The sequence below is a fragment of the Poeciliopsis prolifica genome, unplaced genomic scaffold (assembly GCF_027474105.1).
Source record: "Poeciliopsis prolifica strain line A6 unplaced genomic scaffold, Auburn_PproV2 SCAFFOLD092, whole genome shotgun sequence".
NCBI classification, from domain to species: Eukaryota; Metazoa; Chordata; class Actinopteri; order Cyprinodontiformes; family Poeciliidae; genus Poeciliopsis; species Poeciliopsis prolifica.
In genome coordinates, this window is record NW_026562467.1 from 1,113,261 (window position 1) to 1,123,666 (window position 10,406).

The 10,406-nt window shown below is 44.5% G+C and overlaps 1 protein-coding gene across 1 annotated transcript in view; it reads right to left on the bottom strand.

Annotated features, from left to right (window-relative positions):
• The window catches only part of LOC129353579 (DC-STAMP domain-containing protein 2-like), an 11,150-nt gene extending 747 nt beyond the window's left edge, over positions 1-10,403 (bottom strand). Inside the window, 15 exon segments of the mRNA XM_055022924.1 lie at positions 108-204; positions 1,452-1,567; positions 1,658-1,797; positions 3,451-3,551; positions 3,625-3,792; positions 3,850-4,014; positions 4,289-4,446; positions 5,189-5,380; positions 5,382-5,400; positions 5,475-5,540; positions 6,526-6,720; positions 6,865-6,966; positions 7,875-8,036; positions 8,109-8,365; positions 10,171-10,403. Of these exon segments, the coding sequence (XP_054878899.1) occupies positions 108-204; positions 1,452-1,567; positions 1,658-1,797; positions 3,451-3,551; positions 3,625-3,792; positions 3,850-4,014; positions 4,289-4,446; positions 5,189-5,380; positions 5,382-5,400; positions 5,475-5,540; positions 6,526-6,720; positions 6,865-6,966; positions 7,875-8,036; positions 8,109-8,365; positions 10,171-10,304 (2,072 nt within the window). The 5' untranslated portion in view covers positions 10,305-10,403.
• Positions 10,404-10,406: the final 3 nt, after the last annotated feature.

The following is a 10,406-nucleotide window of genomic DNA, read 5'->3' on the forward strand; positions in this document are numbered from 1 at the left end:
GTATTTTGTTCTGGGTCGGATTTGATGGTTCTGCTGTTTTTCTGCAGTTCTGTCCCATTTGAAATGGTGGTTCTGGTTCTGGTGCCGGTTCTGGGCCAGACACTCACAGCTCCTCCTCGCCATCTTCCAGGGAGGTCAGAGGTCGCCTGCAGACGGCGCAGACGTTTCCCAGGCTGTGGAAACACATCCGACAGAAAACGCCTGGAAAACAGAACCAGAGTCAGGGTGCGTTCAGGTTCTGCTGGGATTTTCTGGTACTTTCAGGTCCATAACAAACAGAAACATCTGCACTGCATAAACTGTCAATGTTACTTTGATTATAAGGCGCCATTTTTAAAGTTATGTGAAAAAGTTACATTGACAAAAAATGGAGGTTCACAAAGTTTCAATGTGAAACTTTCAAACTAAAAATTTAGTTGACAAAATAAATACTTAGTTTCTAACTTAATATTTTGCTTTAAACTAAATAAGAGCAATTTACAAAACATTGGAACTAAATACTTAGCTTGTTAGCTTCCTAGCTATTGAGCTAGTTATGTAACAACTAACTCGCTATATTTAGTTTGAAGCTAAATATTTAACTAAATACTTAGTTTGAAGCAGACAATTATAAATAAATGATTAGAAATGAACCTGCATTTTTCTCATGTCTTTCTCTAAATAACTCAAATTGTTGCTGCTGATTTTTGGCAGCGACTTCTGGAGCATGAGATGATCCGATCTTCGTCAGGTTCTGGTTCTGATGTCATTAGATGATCCGATCTTCTGCAGGTTCTGGTTCTGATGTCGTTAGATGATCCAATCTTCTGCAGGTTCTGGTTCTGATGTCGTTAGATGATCCAATCTTCTGCAGGTTCTGGTTCTGATGTCGTTAGATGATCCGATCATCTGCAGGTTCTGGTTCTGATGTCGTTAGATGATCCGATCTTTGTCAGGTTCTGGTTCTGATGTCGTTAGATGATCCGATCTTCTGCAGGTTCTGGTTCTGATGTCGTTAGATGATCCGATCATCTGCAGGTTCTGGTTCTGATGTCGTTAGATGATCCAATCTTCTGCAGGTTCTGGTTCTGATGTCGTTAGATGATCCAATCTTCTGCAGGTTCTGGTTCTGATGTCGTTAGATGATCCGATCATCTGCAGGTTCTGGTTCTGATGTCGTTAGATGATCCGATCTTTGTCAGGTTCTGGTTCTGATGTCGTTAGATGATCCGATCTTCTGCAGGTCTGGTTCTGATGTCGTTAGATGATCCGATCATCTGCAGGTTCTGGTTCTGATGTCGTTAGATGATCCGATCTTCTGCAGGTTCTGGTTCTGATGTCGTTAGATGATCCGATCATCTGCAGGTTCTGGTTCTGATGTCGTTAGATGATCCGATCTTCTGCAGGTTCTGGTTCTGATGTCGTTAGATGATCTGATCTTCGTCAGGTTCTGATGGACCACGGTCTCTCTGTGCATCCCGAGACGTCGCAGACGCCGGCTTCCTTCTTCCTGACGGTGTTGCTGCAGCCCAGACAGGTGAGGGGGGCGGAGCCAGTGAGGGAGGACAGGTAGCCTCCACCTGGGAGCCTGACAGAACAAACAGCAGAACTTTTCTGCTCAGCTGGACATTTAGTTTGTTTTGGATATAATCTGTGTTATCTGGTGGCATGAAGGTACCGCCTGAGCAGCGCCTGCATGTAACTGGTGCCGGCGCCGGCGGCCCGGTCGGCCAGGTGTCGGATCACAGACCCCCTCAGGGCCCGGCCCACCGATAGCCTCTCGCTCAGGATGTGCTGGTGCAGGAACCGGATCCTCTGCTGCAGAACACAAAGCAGGGCCGGTCACCTGGAGGTTCTAGTTCCTGCGCTCTCATTCGGAGATCAGAGGCCATGTTGGAGCCTCTGTCCAACAGCATGACGGATCCATCCGCTGCTTCCAGTTCAGAACTACAACTCATTTAAAGAAGGAAAGAATCCAGTTTCAGGGAAACCATGAAGCATAAACTTGATGTTTCATCCACTTCTTGTTCAGGAAGCTTGGTGGAGGAAAAATATTGGTTGGGTTACAGACACTGCTAATGAAAAAGCTAGTTGTGCTAACACTGAGGAACTAGTTATAAGCAACAGCTACACTAGAGTACTGCACTAAACTGGTGTTTAGCAGAAGCTAATGGTAAAGTGTTGATAACCATCATAAAACCATTTAAAAAATTGACTTTAGTGAAAAATAAAAACGCTAATAACTCTTATGTCACTAGCATTTCATTAGCATTTAGAGCAAATATGATGTTCACACCTATAAACATCTGAAACAAAAATTTACTCTCCAGATTTTATTTGCTTGAATTAATATCTACATAAAGTCCTTATAATCTAATTTAAAAGCTAAAGCCTTTTAATGATATTGGTTGTTTTCACATTATGATCCGCATGTTCTATAACGACTTGCTGTTGTATTTATGATCTTGTCTTATTTTATTCTCAACAGTCGAGAGCTAAAACTTCAACATGGATGTCAAACTTTCCTCAACTGGAAGTTGAATAAAAGTACATTTATTTAGTGGACCCTAAATTTGAAAAACGTTTCCAAAGTTAGCAAAAGTGCTAAGCAGAAATTAGCTCCACTATTAGCACATTCAATCCTGGGTAAATCCCAGTAATATCCCAGATATTTCCCAGTTAAATCCCAGTTATATCCTGTTAAATCCAGTTATATCCTGGTTAAACCTCGGAGCGCCTCAGTCACGTTCAGACCTGCCTTCGGATTCCTCCTCTCTAACATTCCTGCTCCAGATTCCTCACATGCCTTTCTGCTCCGCGACCTTTCACCCACAGCAGCTGATCTTCATCTGGAGGCAGAAAGCCTGGATCCTAGAGTCGCAGGGGGCGGGGCTTACAGGAAATCTACCTGACATCAGGTAGCTGCTGCTGGTGACTCCCAATTGGAGGAACTGATGTTAGCGTAGCTTCAGGCGCAACAAGCTAACTTCCTGTTTAGAGTCCAGGCTGAACAGGAAGGAGCAGCCGGATGTTTGATTTGAACTGCAGTCTACATCTGCTTCTGTAAAGCTGCAGATAAACAAAAACTGAACAGCAGGCTCACTTCTACGGAAATCCAGAAAGGCCAAAATCCATACAATAAACTATTTGGTAAAGGAATATTAACACATGTGACAAAAACTTCTTTGTGAATATTTAACCCTCCTGCGGTTTAAGCGCGATGCTCAAGAACATAAGGACAGTGATGGGAGTCTCTGTCAGACCGTCAGTTCACCAAACCACAAATCAATATATGTTCAAAATTTCTGCTGCAGCTGAAAGAAAATTTAATTTAAAGTGATTTAAACTAATTTATTGCTAACTGCAGCCGTGGTTGAGACCCGGAACCAGTCGATGTTTGGACGTTTTCTGCAGCGTTCTTTATTTTCTGATATGGATAGCCTTCCATATGGCCAGCAGTGTGTTCAGTACCTGCTCCTGATCCGGATAATAAAAAGCACAGGCGATCCGTTTGAAGCGCTGAACGAATCCGCTGAACAGAGAGATGACCGCAGCCATACCCAGCAGGAAGCCTGCAGAACCAGAACAATTTTAGGTCTGGTCCTGGTTCTTGTTCTGGATCTGGTCCGGTTCTGGTTCTGGTACCGAGCAGGAAGTTGATTTTGTGGTCGGGTTCCTGAGGCTCCACCAGGCACTTCCTGCTGATGACGGTGATGTTTCCTGTCTGGAAGACGTTGAAGGACGCCACCAGGTCTCTGAAGATATCGGAGGAGTAACCCGACCCGTTCACCTGGACCGCCACCTGGAAAGGGGCTGAGAGGACGCGCCGTGACCATGGAGACCACACAACAATGCCGCATCACGCCTCACCTCTGGCCACCACGTCCACCTCCACCTGGTGGTGCACCTGGTCCAGGATCCAGAACACCATGAAGTCCATGGCCACAATCAGGCCGCCCGCCACCAGGTGCCTGAAGACGGCCGCCATCCGGACCAGCATGCCGTGCTGCTCCCGCTGCGTCAGGCGCAGAGACACTGCAGAGAAACGCAGAGACACTGCAGAGACACTGCAGAGAAACGCAGAGACACTGCAGAGACACTGCAAAGAAACGCAGAGACACTGCAGAGACACTGCAGAGAAACACAGAGACACTGCAGAGACACTGCAAAGAAACGCAGAGACACTGCAGAGACACTGCAAAGAAACGCAGAGACACTGCAGAGACACTGCAGAGACACGCAGAGAAACGCAGAGCGCTACCTGCTGCTGCGCCTTCTGGTTAGCGCTACGTGAAGCGGCGGTTCTTACGTGGCGTCACATAGGTCTGCGCCTCTCTGCACGTCAGCGGCAGAACCGAAGCTCCGCCCTCCGACGCCACCTGCTGGTCCAGCTTTCTAAACTGAGCGCTAATGTATAAGTTATCAAAGCGCAGATCCCGCAGGTACTGGCGCTGGTACATCAATGCCCTGCCCACACACACACACACACACACACACACACACACACACACACACACACACACACACACACACACACACACACACACACACACACACACACACACAGTATTTACACCCTGATGTACAGAAGGTTTAGTAAAACTATACCTCCTACAATATAATTTATAATATATCTAGAGAATGTGGCACAATATACTTTATGAAAGCTCTCATTTGCCGTCACGCACAAATATGGGAAACTTTGTAACTGACAGCATGGCAGTGCAGGGAGCACTTTGAATTGATCTTATTATTAAACCTTGTTTTCCAAATATTTTCACATAAAATCTAAAAAGTGTGGCATGCATTTGTGATGGCGCTAAATGAAATGTAGCACAGATGTTCTGGTTCTGGTCTCATAAGTTATTTAGAGAACAACCAGCAGACAGGAAGTGGAAGAAAACTAAAACTCAACTAAACTCCTGGACAATCATGGAGGAAAATGCAGAATACCTGAGATTTCCACGACGTCCTAGTCAAAGTCCAGACCTGAATTCCATCCAATCTAAGCTGCTTTACAAAGCGAAAAGCCTGTAGATGTTTAAAACTGATAGGACAACGTTTTCCACTGTTAATTCAGGTGAGCTGAATGTAAAGGCACGCCACACTTTTCAGATTTAATTTTTGAAATCATTTTGGAAACTGACGCCACTGACACGTTATCGTGAGTGTTTCTGAGGCTGAGTGCAGCTGAGCGGTGACCTCTGACCTGAGGAAGGAGAAGCCCAGCAGCACGAAGTTGGTGTAGGCCAGCACCTTGCTCAGCACCTGGAAATTCTGCAGGTCGGCGGAGATGTGGGCCAGGATGTCCTGGTAGACCTGATGCAGCGTGCGGCTGGCGTTGGTGTCCACCTCGAAGCGCACCGTGGACGACAGGTTGAAGTCGAACTCGTGCATCATTCCTGAACGCGGCGACCGTGGCTGAAACAGGCGAGAGCGATTAGGTGGCGGCTGCAGCAGCCGGAGGTCACTCACTGCAGGCGGAGGTCACTCACGCTCCGCCAGGTGCTTCTTCAGGTGGGCCGCTACGTACGACGGGATGATGCAGAACAGCTCTCCAGCTGAAATACACCAAAGTTATTTGCGATAATCAATAAATCAGTTAATCACATGATGAATTAATGAAACTCAATTTGCATGAGTTTTCGTTTTTGTCTTCAGTCTGAACTGTTCATTTCTTTTGAAGGACCATTTTGTTTACAGAGATATCATCATTCATTTTCATTGCACTGTAAAAATACAAAATCCTACCAAGTAAATATGATCTAGTTTCTAGTGCAAGTATCTAACTATCCCTGAAATAAGTCAAAACTAACTTACAAGTAACTTTTCAGCTTCTTTAAAGTCAATAATTGTTTAACATCGATGAAAAAGTTCCAGTTCCGTTGGCAGATAAATCTGCTTATAACAAGACATTTTTCTGCCAATAATCTGCCACCAATTATCAGTTTTCAGCAATGCAAAATTATTGACTTACAGCAATCTGAAAAGTTACTTAAGATTTAGGTTTTGTTTTATTTCAAGTGTATTAAGATATTTGCACTGGAAATTAAACCAACATTCTTGGAAAGATTTTGTGTTTTTCCAGTGTGTTGTTTCTGTTCTGTTTATTAGCCGAGGATAGATTGGTGTTAGCCTTTTACTGGTTAGCATTAGCCTCAGATAAACTGGTGTTAGCCTTGTACTGGTCAGCATTAGCTTTGCACAGACTGGTGATAGCCTTTTACTGCTTAAAATTAGCTTTGTACAGACTATTGTTAGCCTTGTATTGGTTAGCATTAGCCTTGGATAAATTGGTGTTAGGCAGTAGGAAGTAGGAACTCCAGTGGGTGACCAGCCGAACTTTGCCAAGCATTAACCTATCAAAGCTAATGCTAGTTAGTGGTTTTTTCTTCAGCTAGGACCAGTGTCTGTCATTAATCAGATCAGTAGCTTCAGAATGGCCATAGCCTCCTGCTACAAGGAAGTAGTCACTGCCAGGTGAACAATAGTTTTAATTTTGGAGTGAAAGCAATTATCTACAGGAAGTGATGTCAGTGAACGCACCACGAGCGAGGTTGCAAAGCGGCAGGAAGGCATCTACGATTTGACAAAGGAAGTTGAACTCCTTCAGCAGGTTGTTACAGTTTTTGCGACCCTGGGCGAACAGATCACGGCACTTCCTGTACGGACCGCCCATTTTATCATTGCAAATGTCTCCAATGTCCACCAGGAAGTGAAGGACGTTCCTCAGGGTCCGAGCTGTGGGGTCAAAGCTTACGTTAACTTATACAAACAGACTTTTAAAAAAAAGACAAAGCAACCAAAACCTGAAGATAACAATGGAGGACCTTTGATCACTGCACAGACTTTTGTTGCCTAATTGTGTTCAGAAGGATGACTGACCAACATGGCGGACGCTGTCTGTCATCGTATTGATGAAGTTTTGGACTCTTCCTACCATGGCGTACGCGTTTCTGCTGATCTTTCTGATTTCATCAACGGCAGCTGCAAACAAACCCAACAAATTATTCATTTATTCTGAAGAACCTAAATACTTTTTGTTCATTTTAAAGGGCAAAATCCACTTTTTCAGCCTTTAAATACAATTTGTTGGTGTGCAGAAAAGTTCAGTCCAGTGATGCATAAATCTCTTTATATTCTGTTTGGGTCATATTTTTCAATCCGTTCAGCATTCTCTATTCTATTCTATATTTTGAACTATTATGTGACATTAATTGCCTCAGAACAGCTAAACAAGGTCATGGACTTCCAGCTAACTAGTTTCCTTGACTCCACTATTTTTATTTCTCGCAGCCATTTTGTAGTGAAAATTAAAGGAAGTTACAAGTAGATAAATCAAAATGTGCAGTTGCTGTGTGTTTTACTGCACACATGTAATGTCGGAATGACGTCCTAGCCATCCTAGCAGTAGCATTGTGTGCTCTGCTTTTGTTAGCGCTGTGTGCTAGCTTAAGGTCCTTCGGGACAAAACCATTCACTTTGAATCGCATTATTACATAAACAGTTTGGCACAGTTTTCTGCTGTTTTGGTCTTGAGGAACACATGATCCAAATGCAGTCAGTGACATTTTTAGCATTAGCTAACGTGCTAACTAAGCTACCATGTTTAGCAATTGTGTTCGTTCATGTGGTGGTAGCATTTTCTGGCTCTAACATGTAAGGCTGGATGAAGAATCTGCTGTTGATGGTCTCCTTTGATCAATTAGGGGGGCGGGGCCAAAACGCGTCATCACGTCGCGCTATGATAACGAGGAATTAAGACCAAGGTGTCACAGTTCCACTTTATACAGACCGCCATGAATGATTTAGATGTCAACAGGATTGAAAAGCAGGCTAGAAAAGCAGAATATGCCCCTTTAATGCCACATGATTTCTGAGGGGGCGTGTCTTACAGAAGAGAGGCGTGGCCGCTTTCTGCATCAGCTCTTTCGTCTGATTGGCTGCCAGCTCGACGCTGCACACCACGCTGGCAGCGCCCCGCTCCGTGTTCACTATCGTGTTCCTCATGGGCCCGGACACCACCACCGACACGAACAGGATCAGGACGCCGCGTGCTGCACCAGAAGACCGAACAGCTTACTAACAACGTCCAGCTCCGACAGACTCAGGTGAACGCCTCAACTCACCTGAGAACAAGGTGGGCAGCATGACCATGACGGTGGCCCGGAGGCCGACTGACAGCCCCATGCCAAACGCGATGAGCCCAGCCAGGATCAGTGTGGAGTTGACGCAGAACCGCAGTGGCTGTTTCTGCAGCACGAAGCCCAGCAGTCCATAGATAAAGGCCAGCAGGAGGCCAATGAGAAACGCCACCAGCCTCCGTCCTGCCTGCACCAGCTGGGCGCCGAGTTTCCTCCTTCTGCGGCGAGCGCGCACACCGGGCCTGGAAGCACCGAGCAGAACCCGTCAGGCTTTGCTCTCTTTCTCCAACATGTGGAGATGGAACCTTAACAGGATCTGAACACATTCCAGAGGAATTCATCTCCATGTTTGAGCAATAAAAATTAAATCACTGAATGACAATAATTAAAGAGTTCCTGGACTGGTAGCTAGCCTTAAGCTAACAGTTAGCAGCAACATATTAGCTGTATGCTAGCGTCAGATGAACTGCCAGCAGTGGGACGGTTTTGTTAGAGCAGAAATACTTTTTAAGGAGTTGTTTTTGTAGAAAAGATTGCTGGCGCCAGTAGGTCGATCTGACCTGGAAAAAGCACAAAAGTTGGACCAAAACTCGGGTTGAAAAGTGAACTGTGAGGACAGATAAGAACAACAATTATTATTAATTGACTTGCTTTGCAGTTCTGGTGTGGAGCAGATGTTCAGATCAAGAGGTCATCAGTATTTCGGGGAAACTCCAACACACACTCAGTCAATGGGCAACCAGAATCTTGACGCAAAACCAACATAGATATTTGGATTGGTCAAAACTTCTCTCAAACCCTTGACGTCATTGGAAGCTATAAAAAACGTCTGGACACAAAGAACGGAGAGATTTTCTGGAAATTTTTGGAGATTTTGGGAAATTGTATTTTGAGAACAATGTCTGTTTGAGGTATGTTAATAAATACCTCAAACAAAGGACATGTTAATAAATCTCCCGACACGTCGTGGCTGGCAGTAAGAACTCGTCTCTGTGGTTTGTTTCGTTTATCCATTTATTTGAGAGTTTTGTGCTTCACAATTCTCCAATAGTTTCAGGCGTAATGATGTCAAACTAAACAAATTGCACAAAACCTAAGATAATCTATTTACAGTTTATCAGCAACTGTCTTAAGTGTTAGCTTTAGTGCTAGCTTTAGTGTTAGCTCTAGTGCTAGCTTTAGTGCTAGCTACTTGTTCAGGTGTCTTCTGGCGCCAAGATGTTGTTAGCTTTATGCTACCTTGATCTGGCTAGTAACTCGTTAGCTTTACTCAGACAGCTTCAGTGATTCCAGCTGGAAACTAGAGATCATGTTGAAATCAGGGTTCAGTGATGAACTCTGACCTGAACCTTCAGAGCCACATAAAGACATTTACAAAGTCAGCCTTCTCTCATTTCCAGGATTAGAGGGCTGATGCCTCAGTAAGATCTAGGGAAACTAATCCATACATACTCGTACGTTAAAGATCTGTATGTCAACCTTCTGGTTCTGTCAGGTCTGCAGGTTCGGAACCAGAACCAAATATGGAAAAGCAGCAATCAGCTTGTATGCACACACATCTGGAAACGTGAAAACCATCGACGAGGAGGACTCTGAAGGACACCGAGTTCCTTTAAATCATCACAAGTTTAGATCTGCCTTTGACCACTAACTGGAGCATTGATGTATTTTCATTGTTTTTAAACCTTTCATTTATTTTCCTGCTGTAACTTAATATTTGTCGCCTGTTTTTGTCATGCAAGGATTTTGAACCAACTGTAAGAAGCTTCAACGGTTTTATGGCAAAACTTGTTCATTTCTGCCTCAATTTTTAATTTTGTAATGAAAAATTAAACTATTTTGGTATGTTTTGCATTCTTTAGTCCTTAAAATATCAGAATTTGCACATAATTGTATACTTGTATCTGTCTGATCATGTAATCTTAGAGTATTAAATGAGTTAATTAAGTAACATTTTTAGCAAAGGAACTTTAACTTGTGTTTCCAACCGACCCACATCCGCCAGGACTGGGGTCAGAGCTACTTTAACTGCCCGGATGCTAACTACCTGTCCAGGTGTCCTCTGAGTGTCTGTGTGGCTCCGCCTCTCTCCACCTGGACAGCGATGTCCCGGTTCAGCAGGTGTCGTTTCTCCTCTGGTTCCATCTTGTTCATTTGGGACCAACGGAAAGCGGTTGCCATGGGGACCACAGGTTCTGCCCCGGAAGCTCAACAGTTCGTCAGAACCGCTAAATGATGGCGCATCGTGACCCGCAGTGACCTCCAGCTGTTCCCTGACCCGCA